At 53.7% G+C, this 25582-nt stretch overlaps 12 protein-coding genes across 12 annotated transcripts; 4 read left to right on the top strand and 8 right to left on the bottom strand.

Annotated features, from left to right (window-relative positions):
• Positions 1 to 304: 304 nt before the first annotated feature.
• On the bottom strand, positions 305 to 1897 carry EI97DRAFT_470773 (5-azacytidine resistance protein-like protein azr1). Its single transcript, XM_033801789.1, has one exon. It carries the CDS (start codon positions 1798 to 1800, stop codon positions 490 to 492), a length of 1311 nt encoding a protein of 436 aa, XP_033649508.1. The 5' UTR covers positions 1801 to 1897; the 3' UTR covers positions 305 to 489.
• Positions 1898 to 2340: 443 nt separating this feature from the next.
• On the top strand, positions 2341 to 4066 carry EI97DRAFT_462366 (WD40 repeat-like protein; the record flags this gene model as incomplete). The annotated part of the gene is made up of 3 exons (XM_033801261.1): positions 2341 to 2391; positions 2502 to 2538; positions 2598 to 4066. 3 exons carry the CDS (start codon positions 2341 to 2343, stop codon positions 4064 to 4066), a joined length of 1557 nt encoding a protein of 518 aa, XP_033649507.1.
• Positions 4067 to 4201: 135 nt separating this feature from the next.
• On the bottom strand, positions 4202 to 4654 carry EI97DRAFT_238012 (uncharacterized protein). Its single transcript, XM_033794025.1, has one exon. The coding sequence runs from the start codon at positions 4572 to 4574 to the stop codon at positions 4338 to 4340; it is 237 nt and encodes a 78-aa protein (XP_033649506.1). The 5' UTR covers positions 4575 to 4654; the 3' UTR covers positions 4202 to 4337.
• A 960-nt stretch (positions 4655 to 5614) lies between these two features.
• EI97DRAFT_437350 (uncharacterized protein) lies at positions 5615 to 5954 on the bottom strand (the record flags this gene model as incomplete). The annotated part of the gene is made up of 1 exon (XM_033799326.1): positions 5615 to 5954. The coding sequence occupies exon 1, from the start codon at positions 5922 to 5924 to the stop codon at positions 5616 to 5618; it is 309 nt and encodes a 102-aa protein (XP_033649505.1). The 5' UTR covers positions 5925 to 5954.
• Positions 5955 to 7507: 1553 nt separating this feature from the next.
• EI97DRAFT_453342 (uncharacterized protein) lies at positions 7508 to 9518 on the top strand (the record flags this gene model as incomplete). Its single annotated transcript, XM_033800453.1, has 2 exons — positions 7508 to 8283; positions 8366 to 9518. The coding sequence occupies 2 exons, from the start codon at positions 7508 to 7510 to the stop codon at positions 9516 to 9518; spliced, it is 1929 nt and encodes a 642-aa protein (XP_033649504.1).
• A 1677-nt stretch (positions 9519 to 11195) lies between these two features.
• Positions 11196 to 14675, bottom strand: EI97DRAFT_437346 (HCP-like protein). Its single transcript, XM_033799325.1, has 7 exons — positions 13813 to 14675; positions 13717 to 13756; positions 13570 to 13663; positions 13256 to 13430; positions 13004 to 13135; positions 12754 to 12818; positions 11196 to 11334 (listed from the first exon to the last, which is right to left on the bottom strand). The coding sequence occupies exons 1-7, from the start codon at positions 14386 to 14388 to the stop codon at positions 11304 to 11306; spliced, it is 1113 nt and encodes a 370-aa protein (XP_033649503.1). The 5' UTR covers positions 14389 to 14675; the 3' UTR covers positions 11196 to 11303.
• Positions 14676 to 14819: 144 nt separating this feature from the next.
• EI97DRAFT_437345 (26S proteasome subunit P45) lies at positions 14820 to 16729 on the bottom strand. The gene is made up of 5 exons (XM_033799324.1): positions 16511 to 16729; positions 16350 to 16459; positions 16320 to 16322; positions 16013 to 16244; positions 14820 to 15960 (listed from the first exon to the last, which is right to left on the bottom strand). The coding sequence occupies exons 1-5, from the start codon at positions 16603 to 16605 to the stop codon at positions 15081 to 15083; spliced, it is 1320 nt and encodes a 439-aa protein (XP_033649502.1). The 5' UTR covers positions 16606 to 16729; the 3' UTR covers positions 14820 to 15080.
• Positions 16730 to 16869: 140 nt separating this feature from the next.
• Positions 16870 to 18933, top strand: EI97DRAFT_407163 (t-complex protein-like protein 1). The gene is made up of 6 exons (XM_033796617.1): positions 16870 to 17003; positions 17056 to 17107; positions 17161 to 17183; positions 17233 to 17262; positions 17313 to 18149; positions 18202 to 18933. The coding sequence occupies exons 1-6, from the start codon at positions 16953 to 16955 to the stop codon at positions 18805 to 18807; spliced, it is 1599 nt and encodes a 532-aa protein (XP_033649501.1). The 5' UTR covers positions 16870 to 16952; the 3' UTR covers positions 18808 to 18933.
• A 302-nt stretch (positions 18934 to 19235) lies between these two features.
• Positions 19236 to 20437, bottom strand: EI97DRAFT_437343 (uncharacterized protein). The gene is made up of 2 exons (XM_033799323.1): positions 20301 to 20437; positions 19236 to 20219 (listed from the first exon to the last, which is right to left on the bottom strand). The coding sequence occupies exons 1-2, from the start codon at positions 20338 to 20340 to the stop codon at positions 19666 to 19668; spliced, it is 594 nt and encodes a 197-aa protein (XP_033649500.1). The 5' UTR covers positions 20341 to 20437; the 3' UTR covers positions 19236 to 19665.
• A 609-nt stretch (positions 20438 to 21046) lies between these two features.
• Positions 21047 to 21456, bottom strand: EI97DRAFT_437341 (uncharacterized protein). Its single transcript, XM_033799322.1, has one exon. It carries the CDS (start codon positions 21334 to 21336, stop codon positions 21124 to 21126), a length of 213 nt encoding a protein of 70 aa, XP_033649499.1. The 5' UTR covers positions 21337 to 21456; the 3' UTR covers positions 21047 to 21123.
• Positions 21457 to 21676: 220 nt separating this feature from the next.
• Positions 21677 to 23761, top strand: EI97DRAFT_237965 (uncharacterized protein). The gene has a single exon (XM_033794024.1). The coding sequence runs from the start codon at positions 21934 to 21936 to the stop codon at positions 23650 to 23652; it is 1719 nt and encodes a 572-aa protein (XP_033649498.1). The 5' UTR covers positions 21677 to 21933; the 3' UTR covers positions 23653 to 23761.
• On the bottom strand, positions 23680 to 25463 carry EI97DRAFT_496911 (CBF-domain-containing protein). Its single transcript, XM_033802490.1, has 2 exons — positions 23926 to 25463; positions 23680 to 23871 (listed from the first exon to the last, which is right to left on the bottom strand). Exons 1-2 carry the CDS (start codon positions 25435 to 25437, stop codon positions 23725 to 23727), a joined length of 1659 nt encoding a protein of 552 aa, XP_033649497.1. The 5' UTR covers positions 25438 to 25463; the 3' UTR covers positions 23680 to 23724.
• Between the last annotated feature and the right edge of the window lie 119 nt (positions 25464 to 25582).

Raw genomic sequence — 25582 nt, 5'->3', positions numbered from 1 at the left:
GGGGCGTTGGTGATGGAGCAGCGCGTGGGTGAGGTCGGTCGCGTGGGTTTGGTTGCTGGGCAACGGCCTCGTCAACAATGGAGACTTGGCGGACGGGAAATTGAGAGTGAACGAACGGCGAATGCTAATGTGAGGATACTGTAAGAATATCTGATAATCACCAAGCCAGTTAAATCCATCATGAGATTAAATTCGCCGACTTTCGTCGTGAACTCTCACCATGGCTGACCTTCACATTTGACAGGTCCGAAGATGCCCACTCATCGTAGTCACAGCAGTAAGACGTGGTGAACAAGAATCGTCAGTCTCGCAGGCAGACATACGATGTCTAGTATATATCTACAAATGATAACTTGATTCGCCGTGCTTATCAGATGCTCAGCGCCCCGATGCGGCCCCCGTGCGTGCAAAAATTCCGCAAACGCCAACCCATGCGAAGTTAACAACGTAAATAGGAAAATTCGAACAAAAGGAAACGATCTTGCGATACTATAAGGCACTGTCTTCAACAACAACAGCCACTACAACAGCAATGTCGTCCGGCTTCCCTCCATGCCAATTCTCCCCTGGATACCACTTCTGCACTTCTCTTGCAAACGGTCCGTCTCTACGGGAGTTGTGACTGGTTTCCTTTGCCTCTTTCGCAATCGCAGTAGCCAATCTCGCCTGCAATGATGACTTATTGGCGTGATGATGGGTTGCGGGTTGGGCCAGTGGGCCCAGAAGAGCACCAACTTCTATCACACCGTTCTTGTCTACCCACGCTCCTAGGTCCACCATGGTCCGGCTGACCACGCCCAGCACATCCTGAGGGCTGAGGTTGTCCCATACTCCATCTGTTGCGAAGACAAGGACGTCACCATGGCGAACGCGGTGGTGCGTGATACTGGCCTCCGTCGGCAAATCGGAAAGGGCGCTGGCTCCTCCAAAGATGGCCATCTGGACCAACATGCGTTGCGGGGTCTTGGACAACTGAAACGGTGTGTTGAATCCGTGCGTCTGCGGCTGCGTTGTATGTCGTACAGCGTTCAATCCCAGGTGCATGAATCCAGAGTCGCCTAGGTTGGCGACTTCGACGTTTCCATCCGGCTCCGCGACAGCCAAGCATGCCGTGCTGCCTCCACCCACAATGTCCCTATCGCGAATGACTTCGTCGTACCCCACTTGAAGCAGGTCCATCGGGTGCAACGACTTTCTGCTACTGGCTCCGTGAGGCCATAATCGTGCGGCGCAAGTCATGTACTCGCACAAGCCGTGCGAGAAGTCAGCAGGGTCAATTCCCGAATCGACCCAGCCCCCAACTCCGTCTGCTACGCCAAACGCAGTGGTTTCTGTTGTCCCCACTTGGCTGTAGAAGAAAGCATCCTGCCCACTCCTGGGACGTTTGCGTTTATCTACGGCGGCTTTGCATTTTCTGATATCCGTAACTTTTTCCCCAATGGTATTGAAAGGCCCCGCCGTGAAAACGTTTCTGTTCGGATCGAATCGTTCCCCTTTCGCCGAGTATGCGGCCGCGACCTGATAGGTAAAGTGCGGCGCTGTGCGCCAATGCTGAGAGGTTGAGTGGAAGGACCGGACTCCTGGGAGGGCAGGACAGGTGTCTCTTATCACCGAACAAGTTGACGGTGAAACGAGTGCCCGCTGGGTATGGAAAGCGGTATGACGCGCCGATATTGGCGCTAATAACGACGAGGCAGACAGGCACACTAGAAGAAGGCTCGAAGATGGGGTCAGTCGTCGTAGTGGAGCCGCAGACGGTGGTGAAAGGCGAGACGAGAGGCCCAAGATTCCAACGAGCATGGCCGCAGCCGAAGCCTAAAAAGGAGGTCAGGAGTCAGTGAGTGACGGTAAAAGGGGGCATTATGTGGTGGTGGGCATGGCGGCGCATTTACCTGAGCCAAGAGTGAAAGGAAGAAACAGAGCTTTTGGGACCAGGGAGAAAGTCGTTCACCGCGGACTGGCGTCATACCGCTAGCGTCCCACTCGGCGCAAGGGCTGAGCAGCGGAGCGGCCCCACGGTGGATCGAAGGCGAGAGAGCGCAGCAGCGCTGATAATTGAGAAGCCGTTGAAGATGGAGAAGGTCTCCATATCATTGCTGCTCCCTTCCCGCAAGTGCGGGTTCAATTCGTAAATGTCCCATCTGTCCTCCGCAAACGCCAGGATTAAGCGAGTCGACAGGCCATCCCCAGAAGTTTGGCTGGTGTGGCTGGTTGGCGTGGCTGATGCACTTCCGCCGGGATAACTTCGGAAACGCTTGGAGCTCTTGCCCAAAACTTAGGAGCTGCTCACGACTTCCGCTGGTGACGACGTTCCACTTTCCAACAACATCCACCCTCAATATGAGTATGCATCCGGCGAGGCAGGCATATGTGGAGGAGGACGAGCCTGCGGTAAGTCAATCAGCCTCCTGTTCCTGCCATCAATAGCACATGATCCAATACCTCTGCCCATGCCGGATCCGGGGCTCTACCGAAGCAACACTGACACACTGTTCAACCAGGGCGATGCCATGGAAGGGATTGACCTTGCCAATGTCCGTAAGTAGCTGTTGTCTTCCCCATGACAACCCTAGTAGATGTCTAACGCCCTTCCCTAGCCATCGACCGCGACCACTTCATGCCCGCTGCCGGCGGCATCCCGAGCGAAAAAGCTTCTGAGCTCATGTCCCAGTTTGAGCGTAAACGACGAGCCGCCCAGATTCACGTACCCACCGCCGACCGCGATGTTCGAGCTAGGCTCCGTGCCATGGGGGAGCCCATTACCCTCTTCGGCGAGGACGCGGCCGACAGACGTGCTCGGTTACGCACCCTGCTAGCAGATCAGGCCGAGCAGGCCGGCGAGGATGGGGATATTCAGATGCAGGAGTCCGAGGCAGCTGCAGCCGACGAGCAAGAAGAGGAGTTCTACACTCAAGGCTCTCAACTGCTTCTAGAGGCGCGGCGGGATATGGCCAGGTTCTCGCTTCCCCGGGCGAAGCAAAGGGTTGCTTTTCAGCGAAACGAGTCGTCCATTCCCCTCAAGACACATATCGCATTCCGCAATCAGATCAAAGAGCGCTTACAAGGATTCGATCTCTACGGGTCGCAGATGTCGGAGCGCCCGGTCGGCATTGTCCGCTTCTCGCCCAGCGGCGAGTATGTGGCGTGCGGCAACTTTGCCGGCCAGATAAAGCTGCTCGACGTCCCTAATCTGGAGCAGAGGAAGGCTTATCGCGGCGGCCACACGGATCGTACCACTGGTATAGATTGGGCACCCGGCGCAACTCTTCCAGGAAGCAACATCTCAACATCCGCTATGAATTTTGCCTCTGGTGGCGGAGGTGGGAAGATTCAGCTTTGGTCTTTGGATGACGACAAGCCGATGAGAACTTTGGAAGGTCACAGTGAGCGCGTATGCAGGATTGCATTTCATCCCTCGGGTCGCTACCTCGCTTCCGCCTCCGAGGACACCACCTGGCGACTATGGGATGTTTCGACGGGGCAGGAACTCATCATCCAAGAGGGCCACTCAAAGGAAGTGTACACGGTCAGCTTCAATGACGACGGATCATTGATTGCAAGCGCTGGCCTTGACAGTATAGGACGTGTGTGGGATATCAGGACCGGACGGGTCATCTACATGATGGAAAGCCACATCAAACCTATCCATGGGCTAGACTGGAGTACCGACGGCTACCGCCTGTTATCTGGCTCCGCGGATGGCTTCATGAAGTGCTGGGATGTGCGGGCCATGAGGGAAACTAACTCAATCGGCGCAAACTCCGGAGGAGTCACTGATCTCCGATGGTATAGAGGGACCGACGGGCCAAGCAGTGGGATCCCCCTGCGCGTAAATGAGAAAGGCGAACTGGTTCCGAAGAAGGCCTCCACAATCGTGGTGTCTTCAGGTTTCGACAAGAGTATCAAGGTATTTTGCGCAGATGATTGGGCCCTCTGCAAAACACTCAAGGGCCACGCCGGGCCCGTCCTCAGTACCGACATCTCCAGGGGTGCCGCTTGGATTGTCAGTGGAGGAAAAGATCGCACAGTGAAGTTGTGGTCCCGGGACGACATGGAAGGCATATGAAAACGGACATCTTTCCACAAGACTGAAGAACAAAACAGCTTGCTAATGGCAGAGAATCCGGATGAGGATTTTTGTTCCCAGCAAGTATCGTACGGCGGGCCCCCAACAATCTCTGACAGTACAGACCTATGTGCGGGCCGAGCCCGTCTTTGATGGGTGACAGGACTTGTCTGGCTTCGGGCTATTGTGACGATTTCTGACCTACAGAGTCTCGCGACGTTGGCCAGGCATGGCAACGCGGATTTACGTCTGCATTCTATTGCCGAGACTGTCAACGATGTACTCCTTCCGACCGGGCGAAGCTTTGAGCTCGATCTTTGAAGACAAGAGACGAGAATAATATGGCCCTTACTCCGTCAGCGCTTGCGAGGAAATGTAAGGAGGTGAGCTGAGACGTGGATAGGCGATTTCTTGCAAACAGGTTACACCAGACAATACAAAAGCATGCCGGTACCCTTCCGCGCGGAGACGGCTTTTTCCCCAACACTACTTTCAAACTGACCGCCATTCTGGAGCAAGGGATTTGTTTACGTGTGTACCTTCGGAGAGCTTTTTTTGAACTACGATGGGTATTATGCTAACGGAAGCTGACCAACCATGGCCCAACCATGGTCCTGCGGATGTCTTGAAGAGGTCTTGACCCACCGTCCGAGCTTCGACACAATGATATCAGTCGTCGGCTGGATCCTTCACCGCTTTCTCCTCCAGGCTTTGAACCTGGATCTTCCACTTCGGAGAGAGAAGGGGATTGAGGTGCCCGGAAAGCGGAAATCCTGTTGCCCGTTGAGCATCACTCTGCAGCAGTCTTCGGCCGCGGGCAGCGCTCCCCGATGACTTTGACTCACCACAGTGAATCAGGCCTACTTTGCCCGACAAGTTCATGTGCAGGGACTCGTCTCCAACAACAGCAAACAGGAAGCAAGAATAGTATCTACCTAGAACGAATGCTGATGCAGGGTTGGCGCAACGCGTGGTGCGGAAGCAGGAAGCGGAAGCGGACCAGTGAGCTGTACCGCCTCAGATATATGACAGCCACAACTGCGCCCTGGGATTGGGCACCAACAAAATCCAGAGGAATTCGTGATTGGCTATGAAGCAGTGAGGCAGCTGGTCAACAACTATGGGAGATGTTTTGGTTGCGGCAGTGTGAGAGTTGATGCCGCGAAGGGAATGGGCTCCCACATCAGGTCCAGGCGCTCAGCCCTCCACGGGCGCGCGTCGGGGCTGCGACTGGATCCTGGTGAATGGGCCTCAGATGCCGGATAGAAAAATCAAAATCAAGATGGGGAGCAGAAGCGACAGTGGCGCATGGCGAAGTCGCATTCTTGGGGAAATGTGGTGCTGGGAGGGTGCAACGCGGCCTCACAGCCGCCTCGATATGGAGAGGAATGCCTCATTCGCTACGAGCAGTGTCACACGATGGACAGCGGAAGACGCACAAACAGAAGACGATGCTCCTTTACGGCCGTGACCAGCGACAATCGGTGGAAATAGAGGAGGCACTCTGCTTGTCTTCGCCTTGCGACTGACGGCGGAAGAAGCCCTCATGCTATCGAAATTGGGCTGTGAGGAGCGGCGAGGCCTGCCGGCACCAGAAGTTCGCATGGCTACCATGTACCGATGTAGGACGATGCGGGACTGAAGCTGTTGTGTTTGCGTCGCAACGGTCGCGAATCATGGGCAGCTTCGGCCAGTTGCGGGGTTTCTGAGTATCTCTGCACCTCACACAGGGCGCCATTTCACGATAATGCGAAAGAGTTCCAGAGGGTTGCGACAGAAAGGAATGCAGAGGGAGAAGTGAGAGACGCTGGATGGTCGCTGGCAAATAGCAGTGGGAAGAACTCGCTGACGACACCATGTCAGAAAGAAAACGGATGAACAAATTGACATATACCGAATCATGAGGAGGAAGAATTTCTTGCTGGGCTAGGCTGATGGTGTTGAAGCCGACTTGGGCAAGGTGGGAGCACGGGGAACGCGGGCCAGTGCCAGAAGGGAGTCCGGAAGCCCTGGAGCCGTCGAGCGCTGGGAAGCCGGCCGCAGACAAAGTCCCGTGCACATTCCGGGTGACGGCCCACCGTCAGCGACAATGGACTGCAGATTAGATACGGTTCTCGTGCGGCAGATCTATCTCTCTTCACTCAGAGCGCAGTCACGCCTGGATCCATGGTCCGTCACTGCTGGTGTTTTTTCTTCTTCTTTCCTTCAGACGTCCGCTATGGATTCCAAGGAGAGGAACCTGCGAGCGGCGTCTCATCAAGTCGGCGTCCAGCCCCCATCCACCCCCACACACCCCCCAGCAGCAACAGCGAAGATTTGCAACTCTCTCGGCACCATATCCTTGGATGGGCCGGCCCGCAGCCGGGCCTCTTTGTTATCGATACTGTCCCGCCCGGCAGAGCCAGCAGGATGATGACTCTGATTTGACCTGTTGTGTTGTCTCCCATCTGGATTTGCTGCCTTTTCCCCTCCCTCACCCACCGATTGATTGACGAGGCTTCACAGAAGGCTGGTTGCAGCAAACGGGCTGGTGCGGGGCCGTGGTCTCACGAGGGTACTCCGTACTGTGCCGCTCCCATGTCGCGGCGTCTGAGGGCGCGTGTTGGGTTGCTGCTGCCGCGTCTCCTGCTGATGTTCTCTCTGCGGCCCAGAGGAGCACAAGGGCAAACAACCCCCCGTGGATGCAGACGCAGATGAAGTCTGTCGGTGCCGTGAATGGCATGTCCCGGGGGGGTCAGCATGCGAGGCCCATTGATGGCGCCGCCCAGTGCTCCCAGAGCTCCCACTTGACCCTCCGGCATGGCTGAGCGGTGGAGGAGCGCGCACACCCAATCGCCCTGAACTGGCAATGCACTGCGACCTGACGAGGCGCCCTATAACGTTACGCCCTCGCTTTTTCGCGAGCATCCCGCGGGCGAGGGGGGTCCCCCGTTGAGCCAGTTGGAGTGAAGGGCCCTTCCCCGGCGCACCACACTGTTGTGTCCCCCCATCCTGGCCCCGTACCGAGCCTGTCCTGTCTGGTCCTGGCCTGTTTTCCCAGCTTCTCGCTGGCCTTGCCTTTTCCTTTATCAAGCCTGCCCGCCTGCGCGCACCAAGCCCTTTCCCCTCCTCTCTCCCCACATTGCAACCTGCCCTCTCCCTGCACTGCTCTCCCGCCCGCCCGTCGCCCACGGCAGACGAGCATCCATTTGAGCAGCCGGACGTACTTCTTTCGACGCTGAAAAATTCCTTGGATTCCCTGGGAATTCCTCCATCGTTTCTGGCCTCCGTTCGTCGTGGTCCCATACCTGTTTTCGGTCACTGCGACGATCCGCTACGGCCGCCATACCCAAACGAGACATCCACACCGCCAGTCCTTGGGTACTTCAGCTCTGCCTCCCACAACAACACCACCCTCTCCTCTTTTCGCTCTCACATACACATATACGACACGCACACATCATGGATTTCCACCGTCCAGCATCCACAATCGGTTCCGTCGACCGGAAACCTTCCACATTCTCCTTCGACGACCAGTCGGCACTGGATTTGGACACGCCCACCCTCATGTCTCCCACCACCAGCACCCAAGGCATCTTCTCGCCTGATACCGCCTCGCTGTGGGACGACTCCTCCTTTGGCCAATTCGTCGACCGGACTGCCACGAGCTCCGTCGTCCATCAAAATGGCAACAACCCCTTCTTTACCGAGCAGAGCAACAACCCCTTTGCCCGCTTACCTGCAAACCAAGCTGCCACTTATGGCCAGCAGACGTGGCCCGTGGTCGACAACAGCGGATCCCAGACGCCTACTGCCACCAACCCATTGAACCCCTTCGGTCCAGTCGACTACGACCCTGCTCAATCGGCCTTTGTTCCCCAGCAGATGCCCCTCAACGGGCTGCCAATGCACGGCAACGTCAGGCCCAGCTCCGTGTTTCCCCCTGGACCTCCGGAGCAACCTCTCTCCCCCCACACCAACTCCGAATGGATGGCCTTCAACCAGCAGGAGATGGAGGCTCGCCCGGGAGGACCCAAGCGCATGCGGCCCAACTCCCCGCACACCCGCTCCTTCTCCCCTCGCCGGGACGGCGGCATCAGGAAGAAGAATGCGCGTTTCGAAATCCCGGCCGACAGGAACCTCCTCAACATCGACCAGCTCATCTCCAACTGCACCAACGAGGAAGAGATGAAGGAGCTCAAGCAACAAAAACGACTACTCCGCAACCGCCAGGCCGCGTACGTTCCCCTTTTTGGTTTTGGTCCTCCCTCATTTGGTTCTCTACTCCGCCCCCTTTTCCATCAGCTAACATGTCCCTAGTCTTGACTCGCGCCAGCGGAAGAAGAAGCACACGGAAGAGTTGGAACTGGAGAAGAAGACATGGACGGAGAAACTCTGTCAGCTCCAAGACGAGTTCCAACGGCTGGAGCTAGAGTACAACACTCTGCTCCAGGAGAAGGACGCCTGGTACCATGAGCGGCGCGAGATGACTCAAATGTTGAGCCAGTTGCAGTTCGACAAGGAGGAGCTTGTGCGCACGCACACTCTGGAGACGGGCGATCTCCGCAAGAAGATCTCCGTCCTCACTGAACGCCTGGAGTGCTCTAGCTCTGCCATGTCTGTGCAACCCAGCTCGACCTTCACCGACTTCGCTTCCGAGATGGGCAACCTCAACATGAGCAACAGCGACTGGGACAACTACATCTTCGTCAACGACTTCATCGCCGACGAGCAGACTCCCGCACCACAGCAGCCCGAGCAATCTCTTGTTGTCGCCCCACGTGCCAAGGAAGGCGAGGACAAGTCTGCTGCCTCCGGTCTTCTGCTTATGCTGTTGCTTTGCGGCGCGTTCGTTGCAAGCAAGTCGACTGGCTCTACCGCTCCTCCCATTCCACGTATGCCGGACGAAGTTCGTGCCGCCTCCGCCACTGTCTTGGACAGCATCTTCAAGGATGCCGGCGTTGCTCCCACGCTCACGGAGCAAGGCGTCGTTGCCAATCGTGTGTCCGAGTTGGAACCAGGCCCATCCGGAATGCCCTGGGCAAAGACGACCATCTCTGGTTCGCAACTGGCCGGCATCTCGGGCTCAAGCCTTGACCAACTGCACGCTCAACTCACTTCGACGACAAAGGACCAAGAGAACGAGCAACTCTTCTCCGTCACCCCGGCCCAGTACAACAGCATCAACTCTATGGACTACTCTCGACCCCGGTACAGCATGACAAGCGACGACTACTCCGATGCCCTCTCGCCCGGCTCGCAACCCTCTCATCGCCGCAACCTTGCAGAGACTCTGGCTGCCATGCGCGAGCAAAGCAAGGGCGAGTCGGCTGCCGACATCTACACGCGAAGCTTGCTCTGGGACAAGATTGCCCCCGAGGTCGTCATCGAGTTCAAGCGTATCGTCGAAGAAAGTGCCGTATGCTCCCGACCGGCAACCTCTGACGGCACAAAGGTGGAGGGGGCTGATTAGGCCCTCCATCATCGAAAAAACATCCAAAACACCCAAAAACTTCCCTATGTCGCGCTCGCATCGTTTCGCTTTGCAGCTTTCACCATTCTACCTCACCCGCTTGAGGTCTCCGTAGGGACAAATTGTTGCATATTGGCCGGTCATTCATCCTCACTTCCGCGTTGCGCTTTCCACCATCAGAGATAGCGAACAACGCTCGAGCCTTCGCATCCACCCTTTGCACCTCTTCCACAATACCCACACATCATTGCTCTGGCACACAACAACCCCTCACTCGTCGCTCGAGGGCTACTCTACATTTTGGGACGGCAACGTCAATTTTCTTGCACTGCATTCTGGAGGCTTGAGCATTTAGCGCCGGGTGGATCTGGATACTTGGATTGACGGGCTGGTTCTGTTCTCATTTGTCACTGCTTTGCTCCCCCTTGTTTGCCCTTTTGAATTTGATGGTTATTCAGCGAGCGAATTTGGCACTTATAGTTCTTGGCTTTCACCCCCCTCTTGTTATCTCCCGTCTTCACCACAGTTTTGGATTCGTTGTTGTGGAGCGTTCTAGCGATGTCGTTGTTTTTTCTTCATGATTGAGATGATTTGATGGGTCATGGATTTGTTGGGTAACTCCTGATGGTTGACGCGGATGATAAGGATGATGCATGAGCGTGAGCATGAGCATGAGCATGATTACAATGAGATATGAGATTTGATTTGGTTTTTGATTTATTATCTTTGCGTTTAGCGTCTGAGCGTTCCAGCGTCTTCGTCACTTTCTCCTACTAGTTACCTATCCCACTTGCAGTGGGTGGCTTGAGGATGGATGGTAATGGATATGATAACGGTGGCATTTCTTAGGGGTAACGGCAACACACGGAGTGGATACCTATTCATTCCTATCAATCAACCAATAATACTATGGTATATCGACCACTCGGCCAATCCATCAATCAATCGATCCATCAGTCAACTAATTCACTGCCAAACCACCGATCGTTTTGCCGTCTCTCCACTTCACTTGTTTCACCCCTTTCACGCATGCATCGTTCGTTTGCCGTTTTGATTGGTGCTGCTGTCCTGCACATGTGCGATTGTCACTCGCCTGCGTGCGACGAATAGAATCTTCATACTCTGATATCTGCCTGCTTGGGGACGAGTCACGCGATGGCTGCGTGTGAATGTGACGGATGGATCTCAGGCAGGGCAGTAGTGATTCAGGCCGTGTATGTATGTATATTCGCTATGTGGAGCGAGCGCAGATCCGGGGACGACGGATATGGATGGGAGGACGATGAGTTTGAGTGTTAAGTATGAGTATGAGTAGGAATGAGTATGAGCATGAGTAGAATAACGGTACTGAAGAGAGGCACGCAGCAAGTTTCGAACTGCCTCTTCCGCGAACAAGAACAGGAACAGCGTATACTATGATGGCCCATCTATGTGCAACCTGCGAGTGCTGTGCCTTCATCATCCACCAAGTCTCAAGCCATCGATCTACTACTACCCAAATGCACCTCTGCATCTCTCAAGATCGAGCTGAATACGGAGAGTACTGTCGACTCGATGCCCAACACCCTCAACCCCATCTCTCCAGTATACAAAATACACCCCACTCTCTTGAAATGCACAAAGCATCCAGCACCCAGCCCATCTACCACCAATACCCCATACCCTCCTCCGGCCCTATTATTCCAAAACCTTCACCATCCCATGAACTCCCCCACGACAGACGTCGCGTGCACTCCCACTGTCCCACATCTCTCAATCCCGCAATCCCTGTCCATTATCCCAAGCCTATTTAGGATTATACTTCTCCTTCCAGATCCTGCGTTGGCACCGTTGGTTAGTACGAGTTCACGCACGTGCGCGGATGCCGGATGCGGATTCGCCTACCAGGGGCTGCACCGTTGACGAAAACAGACAAGGAAGTAGTGGGATGATTAGGAAACAAAACAGGAAAGAAAGGGAAGTTAGGAAAAAGTAGGAAGTGGCAGTGCTGGCAAGCCCAAGCTGAGCTGATCCGAAATTGTTCCGATTTCCGTGGGGGAAAAGGATGAAAGCGGGAGAAGTCGAGCCGTCAACGGAGGTGCGCAAGTCCGGAATGATGACGATGCGACGAGGGATGCGTCGTCGTCATTATCGGGAGCTGTTCGGGTAGCCATCAAAGTATCTCCATCCGCTTCGGCGAGAGACGAGACGAGACGAGAGACATCCATCCAGTGATGTGAAGTGAGGCTCCCGTGACCGAGCGGCGACATCAACACCGCCTCCAACAACACCGCCTCCAACAACCAGTCGCCCATCTCCGACCCTTCCACATCTCTCAATCGACAACTCCACAACAACAGGAGTACTCTCGCCTCACCTCCCCAAACAGACCTCTTCTCCATCGTCACGCAAGCACCACTCACACACCCTCCCACTCCTCCCATATTACCCATCCCCCAGCCCAGCCATCAACAGACCGCCACGTGTATCCGCAAATAGAGGCCGCCAAGCCTCCCAGCTCAGCCAACAAAACCAACAGGGGCGCCAGATCGGTGCGGCCCAGCGCGGTGGGATAACCGGATGTCGGCTGGCGGGACATGCGAAGCGTGGGCCGCGGATGCCGATGGCGAAGTAGCGAATGGTTGCTGAGAAGAGAGAAATAGAGGGTGCAAGTGATGTTGACCCTGGACCTTAGGATTCACGCTTGCCTTGTCTGAAGTTTTTGACCCGTGTTGGACGCGAAGGCGCAGTGGCTGATGATGCCTGGCTGAGTGACAGAGGAGTGATGACGACCATTCAGACGTGTGGGGTAAATAGAGATGAGGTGCGTGACAGAGGGATGGGAGGGCAGGGCCAGTCCGTTTTCCGATGTAAGCGAACGGGGTACGTGAGATGGACATGGGAGAGAGGTTGTGTGCTGGCCAATGGGTGAGGCTTGGCGGCTGGAAAGTGAGACTCGCAGACTGCGGCGGAGGATAAGGCTAGGAATCCTGGATTGTGGTGTGTGATGTGTGGTGATGACGGTGGCTCTGTTGTTGTTTGACTTTTGGTGATCGCGATGGTGATGATTGCGGGTGGTGTCGTTGGTCGGAGGCGCTGGTATGGAAGCGTCGCAAGCCTGATGGGATGATATCTCCGGATAACATGACCGGTTTCCTCCATCGGCATGACGAATCGCAATTCCGGAATAGGGCCAGATTGTCTCAATGCAAGCAGAAAATACTGTGAAGGGAAACGGAAAAGAGTGTCTACGTACCACGTATTCCCCAGGGTCTTACTCCCCTTCTGTTCGGCCAGCCGCAGAAACTGCGCCGCCTTGAACTGCTTCCCTGTCAGCGTCTATTGTCTTAGGAATTGCGGCCCAATAAGTGAGGCTGTAGTCACGTCTGTGTCAGGGAGCACTCTGTTGTGCCGTCCGGTCATGTCAAGGGGAGCGCCGAACTGGAGACGCCGACCGGTGAAGTAGTAGATCCTTCTTCGGAGAAGGATGATAAAAGGGAACTCACTTTGTCCTTCTTACATCCGAAGCCCTCGAGATAGCACCACGCGACCTCGTTCATGGCGTCGGTATCGCCCAGGTTAGCTGCCGTTTCATAATATTGCTTTGCAGCCACGGGATCCTTTTTGATGCCCCAACCCTATACATTCCCGTTAGTAACAATGCATCACTATCTCCGCAAGAAGAGTAACCCTTGCAATGCTTGCTCTCAGGGAAAGATCCGCAGGTGCAACCTCTTGAGCAGTAGGAATGAACTCACATTCCGGAAGCAATTCGCCAGCTCATACATCGCAAGCACAAGCTCGCCCTTGGCCGCACCGCCCTTCTTCATACCCGCGGACAGCGCCATGGACTCGATTTCAGCGCTGTTTGATGCCGCGTACGAAAGGTATGTGATGGCGCGCTCCGGGTCGGGCTCGCAGCCCCATCCGTGTCTGTTAGCCGTCAGCTGCTAGACTTACCACATTATGTACGGGATACTGGCGCAGCGAGCACTGCGAACCCAGGGCGTCATTCGGGTACGAGGGAAAGGAAAGTGAGATTGGGCTCTCAGAAGGAGAAGAGAGGCAATACCGTAATGCAAGGCCAAAGAGAACTTGACTCAGAGCGTGGTTTTGGCCGTTGGGATCCGCCAACTTCTCAAACATCCTCGTTGACGCTTCAAGGTCTGGGAAGTGGTGTCAATAACGCCCATCTTTCCCACTGTCCCAATATACTCACTGCCAGCCTCATGCAACCGAATCGCCTCCTGAATATCAGCCTACTCTCCTATCAGCCCGTCTCCCAAAACCACTCCTTTCCCACATTGCAACTCACATCATCGCTTGGCTTCGCAACACTCACACTCCTCTGCCTCCCTCCTCCCTTCTCCTCAACCTCAATCCTAGGAGTCGGCCTTCCACTCACACTCCTACTCTTCGCCAACACCGTCGCCCTCTTCTCCCATTTCGCCTCCTCTTCCTCACTCCTCGCAACAACCGCATCCCCCACATCCGGCAACATGTCAGGTATATTCGTCGAACTAACTGCTCTTCGTCGCCCGAGATGTAGCCGCTCGTGGAACTTGTGTTGTTCGGATCCCCTTTCGTCGTCCGAGTGTGGGTGCTTTCCTTTTGCATCTCCTCCTGTTGCGATTCCTCTACCCTGACTGCCGGCATTGCTTTGTCTCCTCAGCCTCCCGAACACGCCATCCGTAGGCGACAGTAGCTGCCCCGATTTACGCTGCGGTTGAGGATCGCCGGGAAAGCGGGGGGGCTCAATAATCGACTGCGTGGTCGTGGTTGTGCGGAGGAAGGTGAATTCGGGGACTGAGGAAGAGGGGGAGAGCTGCGAGGATGCGGAACCATCGTTTTTGATCTTGTCTTTCTTTTTGAGAAGGTCTTTGAGCGTCATTGTGCCTGCTTAGGAGTATAGGATTATACAGTGTTCAACAGGGTCTAGATACCCAACTCTTGAGACTTGTTGGTAAAAAGGGGTAGCTCAGGACTTATTGTCTTTGGAGTTGTGATCGTTTGTGAGTCGTAGGTAGAGACAGTCGCAGCGAAGGAAAAAACACCAGACAGCTATCACGGCACGTGCAGGCTCGTTCCGTACCTCCTCGAGCTGTGAGTTCTTTCAGCTATTATAGAGGTGTGCATTGTGGAGCCTCTGCAGCTGGACATGGTCAAATAAGTTAAAAGGTTCTTGGAAAGGATGACAAGCCAACACAGGCGGTTGGCGGCGGTGCACAGCCGCACGCGTCAGCCTCATCCTTTGCATGACATGGAAGGCGAGGGCATCCGCGCATAGAATCAGATACGCGTAATAGAGGTATATAGGACGAATTCGTGCAATACTTTGATTCGGATCTCATAGTGAAGGGAGCTCTGGTGTTTTCCGCACTTGGGTCTGTCCAGCCGAACTACGCAACCGGTTATATGAAGAAGACGCAAAAGGAGAAACGATGACCTGCTCAATGAGGATGTTCTGACACCCAACGCCAGAAACGGCAGGATGACTGCTATGACTCTCTAAACTCATTACACGGCGTGTAATCGTACAGCCTTCGCTATGGCGCTCGCCTCCACTCCTGACTCCATAACCCTCTAATTATACTGCATGTACGTAGCCGTCGAGTTGAACTTGAGATTGCCCTTAATCACCTTGTCCACGGCCGCGAGGAAATCCTTCTCCGTCGCTACCTTCCTTCTGGCACGGATGGCAAACATGCCCGCCTCAGTGGCCACACTCCGCAGCTCTGCACCTGTGCTGTTGGGGCACAAGCGCGAGATGAGTTCCCAACGGATATCCCGGTCGACGCTCATGCTCTTCGCGTGAATGCGGAGGATGTTGGCACGGCCCTCCATATCCGGCAGGGAGAACTCGATCTTCCTGTCAATACGGCCAGGACGCATGAGGGCCGGATCCAGGGTGGAAGGTCTGTTGGTAGCGAACATGACCTTGATGTTGCCGCGCGAGTCGAAACCGTCAAGCTGCGTAATGAGCTCCAACATGGTCCGCTGTACCTCGTTGTCGCCTCCGGCGCCATCGTCAAAACGAGCACCTCCTATAGCGTCCACTTCATCAAAGAAGATGATGCATGCCTTCTTTGTCCGTGCCATCTCAAACAGCTCGCGAACCATCCTAGCACCCTCTCCAACATACTTTTGCACAAGTTCAGATCCGATGACACGGATGAATGTGGCGTCTGTCCGATTGGCGACCGCTCGGGCGCATAGCGTCTTTCCGGTTCCTGGAGGTCCATAGAGAAGCGCGCCTTTAGGAGGGTCGATACCAAGATTAACGAAGCGCTCTGGAGAGAGGAGGGGCATCTCCACCACCTCACGAAGTTTTTCGATCTGCTCCTTGCATCCACCGACATCTCCGTATGTCACATCCGGCTTGTCTTCGACTGTCATCATCGTGACAGAAGGGTCAATCTTTGGTGGTAACGGCAGCAGGATCTGGTATTTGTTCCGGTCCACCCTGTGGGGAATATCAGGCATTGTCCCAGGTATAAGAACATGGTGTCACGTACCCAACGCGCATACCCTCCTCAATGTCCGAGGGCGATACTCTCTCGCCCAAACTCACGACGAACTTTGCGATCTGCTTAACGTTGATCACATATTTGTTCTTCTCGGGGTCCTTCTCGTCCGCTATTATCTTGGTACATCGCGCAACCTGGAGGGGCTGCTCTTCTGACATGCGTTGTCGGTCGGCGGCGATATCCCAGAGGTGTGGCGGCGCAAGTCCGGTATCTGATTCCTATGGCAGAGTTAGGGCATGTGCCGGGCTGATAGGAGAAGCTCAACTACCTTGACACCTATGTAGCGATTAGCAGCTGAGATCACAGATGGGACAGATGTGCCACTCACCGATCTTTTCGTTTATGGTCTGCTGCTTATCCTTGATTTCCTTCTCGAGCTTCTTCAGCTCGGCTGCATATGGAGCTGCTCCATATGTCTTCAGCACTTGGATATCCCTATGGGAGCTTTAGTCTCATTCCATGCATCGACTTGAGCGCACATCTTACTCGTCGGTGAGAGGTGTAATCTTCTTCTCTTCTCTTTCATCGTCGGCGAAGTTCTTCTGGTACTTCTCCCAGTTCTGGCCCGTGGCGCTGGGCATCTTCACAGCTCAGGACGCTTCGATCTGTGTGCCACGAAGTTGGTAAAGAGTGAAACGGTATTGTCGAGGCAGGAGAAGGGGTTGTCGTGCGGTTTTGAGTGAGTTATCCGGTCGAGATGACGATGGCGGTTGTTTGGTGTTGTCATCAGGAAGCTCCGCTGCTTCCAGAGGCGGCGCCGGGGGAGTCGGCGCTTGAGGTCTTGGCGACCGACACCCTTGCGGGTCGCGCCTCAATTTGTTCGCGTCTTTGGAAATTCAGAGGCAGCAGGGAAGCAGCCAGGACCGCCCGCCAGAACCCCCACCTCTATCATCCTTGCCTTTCTTCACTCACAGTCTATATACTCAGCATGGCGACCCAGGTTGCGAGCAGTGGAGGAGGCGGAAATGCTACGTTCAAGGTACTTTGGCTGACTGGAAGCTCTGCCAATATGTGACTGACGCAAGCTTCAGGACAAGGACAAGCCTAGGGCAGTCCGGATAGCAAACATTGTCGCAGCGAGAGGTCAGTACAGCTTCCAACGTCAGCTAGCCTATATGCTAATGGATGTGGTATAGCCGTTGCAGATGCAATCCGAACCGTATGTCCCGCTCGAGTTGTGCGGGGGAGGCAATGCTAACATTCAAAAGTCACTTGGGCCGAAAGGAATGGACAAAATGGTATGTATAAGGTACATATATGCAGCAGTCTCAAACTGACGTATATCAAGATTCAAACCGGCAAAGGCGAGACCATCATCACCAACGACGGAGCAACCATGTTAAACCAAATGGCCGTAATGCACCCCTCCGCAAAAATGCTAGTCGACCTCGCACACGCCCAAGACATCGAAGCCGGAGACGGAACAACCTCTGTCGTAGTAATAGCAGGAAGCCTTTTGGGTGCAGCAGAACGGTTACTACAGAAGGGAATCCACCCCACAGTGATTTCGGAAGCGTTCCAAAGAGCTGCCGCAAGGGCTGTCGGGATCCTCACAGATATGTCTATCCCCATATCATTGTCTGACCGGCCAACCCTGCTTAAGACAGCGACTACGGCGCTCTCCTCGAAGATCGTGGCTCAGGAGCCAAAACTGCCTATCATGGCGGTGGATTCGGTTCTGAAAGTCATTGACCCCAAGACGGCAGATAATGTCGACTTGAAGAACATCAGGATTCTCAAGAAGCCAGGAGGAACCATCGACGAGAGCGAGATGATAGACGGCCTCGTACTGAACCAGCCCGTTGTCAAGAGCGCTGGTGGTCCCACCGTGAAAGAGAAGGCAAAGATTGGCCTGATACAGTTCCAACTCAGCCCACCCAAGCCGGACATGGAGAATCAGATTGTGGTGAACGACTACAGACAGATGGATAAGATCCTCAAGGAGGAGCGGACATATCTGCTGAACATGGTCAAGAAGATCCAGAAAGCGAAGTGCAACGTCCTGTTCATCCAGAAGTCGATTCTGCGAGATGCTGTTAACGACCTGAGTTTGCACTTCCTTTCGAAGCTCAAGATCCTCGTGGTCAAGGATATTGAGCGTGACGAGATTGAGTTCATCTGCAAGGTACATCTATTTATCAGAAGCCACTAAAACAATCTAGCTAACCGGCCCCCAGAGTACCGGCTGTAAACCCATCGCCGACATCGACTCCTTTACCGAAGACAAACTCGGCACCGCCGACCTCGTCGAAGAAGTCCAATCCTCCGGCGCCCGCTACGTCAAAGTGACAGGCGTCAAGACCTCGGCGCAAACCGTCTCCATCGTCTGCCGTGGCGCAAACTCTCTCATTCTCGAAGAAACAGAGCGCTCCCTGCACGACGCCCACTGCGCCATCCGCTCACTCGTCAAGAAGAAGGCCCTTCTTGCCGGCGGCGGCGCCCCCGAAATCGAAATTGCGCACCAACTTGCCATGGAGGCGAGACAGCTTTCAGGCACCGAGGCGATTTGCTGGAAGGCGTTTGCGGACGCGCTTGAAGTCATTCCCACGACGTTGGCGGAGAACGCGGGGCTCAATAGTATTAAGGTTGTGACGGATTTGCGGCACAGACATGCGCAGGGGCAGAAGAATGCCGGTATCAGTATCAAGAGCGGGGGCGTGAAGAATGATATCGCGGAGGAGAATGTACTGCAACCTTTGTTGGTGAGTACGAGTGCGATTGAGTTGGCGGCGGAGACGGTGAAGATGATTTTGAGGATTGATGATATTGCGCTTTCCAGGTAGATGGGTCAGTGAGGCCTTAGATTGGCGTCCATTAAGAGATGAATCAGATGAATCATCGACAAGAAAATATAACGGATAGCGTGATAACATGATAATTCCACTTGAGATAATCCTCTTGGAATGACTGCTTCCTATGTCTACCGCTTAGCTGGTTCCCTGGCTTCACTAAGTTTCCAAAGCCCTCTCTAGGGGGTTAGGAGAGTACAAAGAGCTACCTAGGTGTGTCAGGCACAATCTCCTACAGCGAGGCTCCTAAAGACTCATTCCACCTTTATTGCTAGTTAGAATCTTTACCTAGCCCACGAGCTTCCCCAGAAAAGGTTTTAAACATGTCCTACTCGGACTGCATGATACAGCGAAGGGCGAACGACACGCAAGCACTTTCTCAACACACTATAAGCGTCGCAACCACGGAGCTATGATTCTCTCAATTATCTCATTCTTTTAATTGACACTAAAGGTACATCCTGCTTCTTGTTTCTGCTATTAAGAGGCCGCCCTTTGCTGGCTGAATCATTTACATGAAAGGAACTCTGACCTTGAGTGGCAATGGATATGCAACACCAAGGCAGAACAAAATAGAGGAAGCCCGTCTTCCTCATGAAGACGAAGAGGACGAACCGTGAGTGGGTATCAATATCCGCCGTTACTCCGCAACGCCAGGAGTCCATCTCCCGGTTAGTCAAATCTGATCTGGACAGAAGCAAGGTGAAGCAACATACTGATCATGTTGGAACCTTGAAGAAGCGGAAGAAATCAGGACAAGAAATGTCGAGGACAATCAGGAGCACCTACCAGGTTACCCCATGAACCTTTGCAAGGACACACTGGGCTTTCAGTGCGAGGAGAATCTCCACATCAGCCCAGCGGGATAAAGTCGGCCTGTTGGGTTAGCGCATGTGCGTCGTCATAGCTCATGGCCTTGTCTTTTTGCTCATCCTCACGATCCGAATCATCGTCCTGGTTCTCATCTCCATCTTCCTGTTCCTCGTCTGTCGTATTCCACTTTGACTCGGCTTCTGCGGATTCGCGTGCCTTTCGCAGCCGTGCGGCGTGCCTAATGTGAGGAAGTCGGCATCCGCCCACCTCGCACGATCCCTTGTTAGCAAAATCCGGGCACTCGAATGCGTGTTGCTCAGCACATTCAGCGCCCTTCTCACAGTAACCAAGTCGCGCAAAGGCCTCGCATATGGGCGCGTCTGCACCGACGTGTACGTGGGCATATGGACAGTCCTCCTTACTACAGTTGCCCTCCTGGAAGTGAATGCAATGTGGGGACCGGTTGGCGGAAGGTTTATGGGACAGCGGACATGCTGAGCCCTTTGGGCAATGGCCTTTGAAGAGAAATGGTTTGCATATAGCCGTCTTGTCGGGGTCATGGATAAACGCGCACCGTGAGCGCTTGCAAATACCTGTAACCATGTTAATGCCTCCAAGGAGTTGGGGGAGAGACCGGTGTGATCCTGGGCTCGAAGGCCATTCTTAACAATTACCTGTGGACGTGAAAGCGGGACATGGTTTGTTCATCTCCATGGGCAGTTCGTTCTCCTGCCTGGCTTGCACATGGGGTATTGCGGTTGAGCTAACATGCTCCGGCTTTGGAGAAGCGCTGACTCCGGCCGAGTTGAACGTTGCTGTACGATTCTGGAAAGCCTGATGTCCGAATCTTGGGTGCGGATAAGGATGAAACGCGCGAGGATAACCTCGTCCTCTGCCTCCCCTTCCCCCTCCTCGGACACCGCGGAACGATCCGCGAGACGCAGCACGCTGTTGCTCTAACCGAAGTCGTGCATTGTAACCTGAAATACGATTAGCGAAATGTGCTCCGGTCTACAGCTTGTTCAAGTTTTGTGACACTCACTGGACCACTCTGCAATAGCTCTCGCCTTCTCCTCGTCTGAAAGCGCCTGTATTTGTTCTCGCGTCAGGAAAGGCCTCGGTGGCGCTGGCGTTGCCATCGTTGCTGTTCTGGCAGGGGAAGAGTTTTGGAATACCAGACAAGAGGTGAGAGGAGAGTAAAACTGAGTGAGGGGTTGTTGCGGCGGTGGGCCAGTTCCAAAGAGCTGCAAACGATATGTTGCACAGACCATGTGCTGAATAATACTGCTGTGCCACGATAGAGCACCGCCACTCTCACCTGATCACGTGCCTCTACTAACCCAGTACTTAATCCATCTTGAAGAGATTCCTGCTAGCCTCAATGCCAAATCTCTCAGAGGTCTGGGCTCGCCATTGTAAGGAGTGTCTTCATATCTGTCATCGTGCGGATATTTGATCAGTTCATAGTCGAGTGTTCTGAAGCCATGTTGCACCACTTCAATTCAACATTGAATTGGGCTTCTGATCCCCAATGGCCGCAAGGCTAATGGCCGCAAGGCTTACAGTGAGCAGAAACTGGCAAATGTATGTAGGTAGGTAGGAAAGGGCATGGGTTGGAATGTCTTCAACTGAAAAGGGGATATGGAAAATAAGTGCGGTCAAGAGGGCATTCTCTTTCAAAACATCAAACCTCATGGCAAGGAGAACCATCTAATTTAATAGCAGGTCGAGATATTTTCTTGTTCACGGTTAACCCAGGAGTAGGTACTGCCGCTGTGCAGGTCCGACTGAACATCCCTCGCAGTTCCTCTGTAGGTGAGATTCGCTACCCCGCGCAAGTCTATTAGCTGCTGTGTACATCTAAATAATGCAATAAGTAGAATTTTATTTATGAACTTAATATACGTACATAGAGCTAGGCGATTCAAAGCTAATTGCAAAATCTATAAAATTGCTGCACTTGCAAGCGGTTTACTTGGATGGGGAAAAGTGCAGTACAGAGGAAGTGCAGGGGCGTGTTCGGTTGGATGTGAACAGAGGCAGCAAAGTCGTCGTTACAGATCGACAATGTGGATCTATTAGTAGGTCTACTAGTCATGGTTGGCGAACCATCTACCTACCTAGGTTCCCCCTCCGCACTTACCAGTGTCTGATTTTGCTCACCTGCCGAAACGAGGTTAGACTTTCGATCTGGCAGATTTAACTTTAGAAAGATTAACCAAGTCTTCTCACTTGACTGGGACATCTGACGCTGCCTCGAACAATACGAGTTTTGGCAAAAACCTCATCCAACCTCAAGGAAACACCATGTCTCAGGAAAGTCAACAGTGGCTTTCCAAATACTCCAATAATTACCATGCCTGGAAATCCACCTTATTCAATGGCCGGACCGTATACCAGAGGGCCTTAGGTCTCGTAGAAACATCTTTCGATACAGATGGTTCACACTATGGCGGCCGCGCAGACATGAATGCCCTCTTCACCGTTGAGATCCGCCATTCTCTCTCCCCGGACGAATTTCGAGAAAGGATAACACTAGTTTGGGCAAATCTTCGGTTGCACCATGTCCTCCTGCAAAGCAGAGTTGACGAGATCCATGGAGAAAGAAACTTCACTATCGAAGTCCCAAATAGTTATGAAGAAGCAATTCAAGAAACACAAAAGTGCATTGTTTGGATCGAGGATCTGTACCCTCAAGTCGACGAAAACGAGCTCTACAAGCACTGCTTCAACGTTTCCCGAATTATCGACCCTTCCCGATGCCTTTCCCGCCTGTACGTCCTCCCTCCCATCCAGCTACCAAACGGGAATTTCAGTCTACGGTTTCTAGTCATAATGGCGCATCAAATATCAGACGGACTGTCCTCACATAACTGGTTCTCCCACTTCCTTCGCCTCCTCAATGCGCCGTTTTCGAGGATCAGAAGTGAAATCAGCGAAGCCCTGAACCCAAAAGCCATCGCGTCCAGACTCCCGCTCGCCCAAGAAGATCTCTACCCCAAAATCCCCGGCAGCAAAGCCCGACAGCGCTGGTTCTGGGCCCTCCTCCGCGTCCTCCGACATGTCCGTAACACTCTCCCTCCGACATTCACAAACCCCCTTCGAAGAGGAGCGAACAACTTCGACTCCAATCAACCACCTCCCCTTCCGCCCAAATTCTCCAAGATCTTTGTTTACTCCCCCTCCGCCCTCCCTCCTCTCCGTTCCGGCCATTTAACCGTCGCCCTCTCACCCACTGCATCGAAACACCTCATCTCCCTGTGCCGCAGCGCCAAAGTCAGCATTGGGGCAGGCTGCTTCGCACTCGCGGGCCTCTCAATGATGGAACTAGAAGAGGCACGTAATCCACACATCCCGCCCTCGCAGCGTCCCGCATTTGCAGCATCCTTCCCCTTAAATCCGCGACCATTCTTCGGGTATACCGGACTAGCCGATTCCTGCATGTTAGCCTTCAGCGATGGAGTCGTCATGCCGTTCTTGCCGAAGGAGCTACCCATAGATGGAAGATTTAGGTTGGTGGCGAAACATGCGAATCGTGAGTTGAAGGTCTACCAGAAGAGGTTGAAGGATTCGAAGGGTGGCAGGTTGAGCCTGGAGCCGCATTCCCCGTTGCGCATGCTGGCAAATGGATATTTGGGCCTGCTGGAACGGGTTGAAGCAAAACTCCCACCTGAGCGAAAGACAGGGGCGAATCCTCAGGGGAACTTGCCTGCGAAAACGTTTCAATACGGTGCGACGTGCGGAGTCAGCTCCGTTGGTTCGACGGCAGGCGTCTTTCGGGCCGGAATGTACGACCTCGATGCTGTAGGGCAGGATGGCAAGGACTTTGCTGCCGATTACAGGGGGTTGAGGATTGGAGTCAGGGCGAGAGACAACGAGTTCTTGATAGGCAGTTCGTCGGACTATAGAGGCATTGTGGGGTTTGGTGTTAGTTATGATGCGTCTGCTATTAGTGAGGAGGCGGCAGAAGCATGGGCGCAGAAGATACAGTCACTGTTGGAGAAGGAGGATAGGCCAATGTTGTGAAGATGGCATGGCAGATAGAACAGAAATCGAACGGATACGGAAGGCGACAACGGGGTATATTTACATCTAAGACTAAGTCAACCCTGACTCTATCACTTGGGTCATCAGCTGCCCAAGATTCCCCAAACCAGACTCTTCTGCACTGAAGATGCGCTTTGGTATCTCGAACTCGATGACGGGCTCCTTTTTCAGCTCTCTGTTCAGCTCAGCATCAAGCAGCTACAAGCTAGTTAGTAATGTACAGCAAGTGAGAGCAAAGAGGGTTGAACATACAGCATTGTAAGACTGGTCAAGAAAGTCCTCCAGATTGTATGACCGCTTTGTGAACTGCTCCGAAATGATTCCTGCCAGAGTGGCTACGTTCGGATGATAATGCGATTGCAATGTTTCAATCTCCCAAATACTGCTGTCAATTGCGCCTGTAAACATGGGATCTTTTTCATCCATATCGAAGGGGTCGTCCATGCCTTCCTCTTCGAGCTTCTTCTTCAAGGTGGGATCTCGCGTCTCCCTGTGCATCATGAAAGTGCATGCAGGATGCCGCATGAACATGTTATATATCCACGGTACAACAGCAACGATTCCTGCCGGTGGTGCATTGAGCGCTAGCCTCGACAACCGCTTAATAAAACTGGCAACAAGAGCGGCCGGCAAATGTGTGGAGGACATGAAGGTATCCAAAAGCCTGAAAAATCTTGACCTGTGTTTTGAATGTAACAAGCCATCATCCAGTAGAGAGTAAAGCTTCGTGTAAAACGACGGGTAATCCAAGTTCTTCTCAGAAATCAGGTAGTAGAGGCCTGAGAGGGCGAGTAGTGACGTGGCTCCCCCGACATCGTAGGAATCGGTAAGGAAGTCCATGAGCATTTCAGGCTGCGGGAACCAGGGCGCGATCTGATGGGAAAAGACCCTGAGTATAGCCTTCCGTTGTTCCTTATTTATTCCGCCGCGGAGGGTAGCAAGCCATGCTTCTTGTGCTCGGGACTTGTAAGCGGACAGGGACGGCACTGGACTTTTGCCTTCATTGGATGGCTCCGTCAAGAAGTTCTGTACATCATCTTTCGAGGTCGGGACCTGATCCAGCGACATCAAGAGGGACAAGCTGTTCGAGGAAACAAGCTGCTTGGAGGTCTCCGTAAGGTCGCCATCAAGGACGTTCGTTACAGTCTGGAAGGTGTAGAAACGGACGTCATCGAAGGGCCTGAAGTACTTCTCCGCGAACTCGTCCAGTACGCCTCCTTGTTCAGGCAGGTGCAAAAGCATCTCTACCAGCCTAGGAAGGTGGCCATGTTTCCAGTTGTACTCTCTCTGCCCTTTCGATTCCTCCTTAACCAGGCGCATGAGCAGTGTCAAGCCCACCGACTGGGTAGGTGGGTTATCACTGCGCAAATAATCTCCAAGAAGCATCTCCTGATATTCTCGATAACGCTCTTTCAGCCACTGTACAATGACAACCTCTGACTCTGGCATTCCTTTGCTCTTAACCATGTCTCCTGCAGAGAGCAATCGTGAGAATACGCGGCATAGCGCAACGGCAGCGAGAACAGCGCTGTCATTTTCGGTCTCATGCTTTCGCGCGAGCTGAATAAGGGTGACAATATTGTTGTAGTGGCGGCGAGATTCGACGATTTGCGCTTCCAGTTGCAATATTGTCGCTTGAGGGTCGTCTACTTCGTCGCTCGAAGACTGGCGGCGGGCCTTGACTTTGCTTTTGCTCCGTTCTTCTTTCCCAGATTCCCTTTTCCTCTTGACTCCCGCTTGCGTGGCCGCCTTAACCCCTGCCATCTTTTCCCTATGGTGGACTTTTTGTGGTTGAAGGAAGATGGTCCTCGGATCGTGGTGGTGAAGATCCCAGAAAACCGGACTAGCGGCTTGGCGGCAATCCTCTCACATCGGAAACAGCTCAACCATCACGACGGTTATTCCTTGA

This window comes from Westerdykella ornata, assembly GCF_010094085.1.
Source record: "Westerdykella ornata strain CBS 379.55 unplaced genomic scaffold EI97scaffold_46, whole genome shotgun sequence".
Classification (NCBI taxonomy): Eukaryota; Fungi; Ascomycota; class Dothideomycetes; order Pleosporales; family Sporormiaceae; genus Westerdykella; species Westerdykella ornata.
The sequence above is the reverse complement of the archived record's forward strand: the minus strand, read 5'-3'. Positions and strand labels throughout refer to the sequence as shown.

Coding starts and splice junctions, on each gene's coding strand:
- EI97DRAFT_437343 (XM_033799323.1), bottom strand. CDS start 20,340: ATGGAGATGAACAAACCATGTCCCGCTTTCACGTCCACAG. Junction 20,220..20,300: donor TCCCGCTTTCACGTCCACAG/GTAATTGTTAAG, acceptor ACATGGTTACAG/GTATTTGCAAGCGCTCACGG.
- EI97DRAFT_237965 (XM_033794024.1), top strand. CDS start 21,934: ATGTCTCAGGAAAGTCAACAGTGGCTTTCCAAATACTCCAATAATTAC.
- EI97DRAFT_238012 (XM_033794025.1), bottom strand. CDS start 4,574: ATGGCGGTCAGTTTGAAAGTAGTGTTGGGGAAAAAGCCGTCTCCGCGC.
- EI97DRAFT_437346 (XM_033799325.1), bottom strand. CDS start 14,388: ATGACGCTCAAAGACCTTCTCAAAAAGAAAGACAAGATCAAAAACGAT. Junction 13,757..13,812: donor TTGCGAAGCCAAGCGATGAT/GTGAGTTGCAAT, acceptor ATAGGAGAGTAG/GCTGATATTCAGGAGGCGAT. Junction 11,335..12,753: donor AAGACCCTGGGGAATACGTG/GTACGTAGACAC, acceptor GTGCCAACGCAG/GATCTGGAAGGAGAAGTATA.
- EI97DRAFT_407163 (XM_033796617.1), top strand. CDS start 16,953: ATGGCGACCCAGGTTGCGAGCAGTGGAGGAGGCGGAAATGCTACGTTC. Junction 17,004..17,055: donor GCGGAAATGCTACGTTCAAG/GTACTTTGGCTG, acceptor CGCAAGCTTCAG/GACAAGGACAAGCCTAGGGC. Junction 17,263..17,312: donor CGAAAGGAATGGACAAAATG/GTATGTATAAGG, acceptor ACGTATATCAAG/ATTCAAACCGGCAAAGGCGA.
- EI97DRAFT_470773 (XM_033801789.1), bottom strand. CDS start 1,800: ATGCTCGTTGGAATCTTGGGCCTCTCGTCTCGCCTTTCACCACCGTCT.
- EI97DRAFT_496911 (XM_033802490.1), bottom strand. CDS start 25,437: ATGGCAGGGGTTAAGGCGGCCACGCAAGCGGGAGTCAAGAGGAAAAGG. Junction 23,872..23,925: donor TTGACCAGTCTTACAATGCT/GTATGTTCAACC, acceptor ACTAGCTTGTAG/CTGCTTGATGCTGAGCTGAA.
- EI97DRAFT_437341 (XM_033799322.1), bottom strand. CDS start 21,336: ATGGTTCTCCTTGCCATGAGGTTTGATGTTTTGAAAGAGAATGCCCTC.
- EI97DRAFT_437345 (XM_033799324.1), bottom strand. CDS start 16,605: ATGCCCAGCGCCACGGGCCAGAACTGGGAGAAGTACCAGAAGAACTTC. Junction 16,460..16,510: donor ATTACACCTCTCACCGACGA/GTAAGATGTGCG, acceptor AAGCTCCCATAG/GGATATCCAAGTGCTGAAGA. Junction 15,961..16,012: donor GAGGAGGGTATGCGCGTTGG/GTACGTGACACC, acceptor TATTCCCCACAG/GGTGGACCGGAACAAATACC.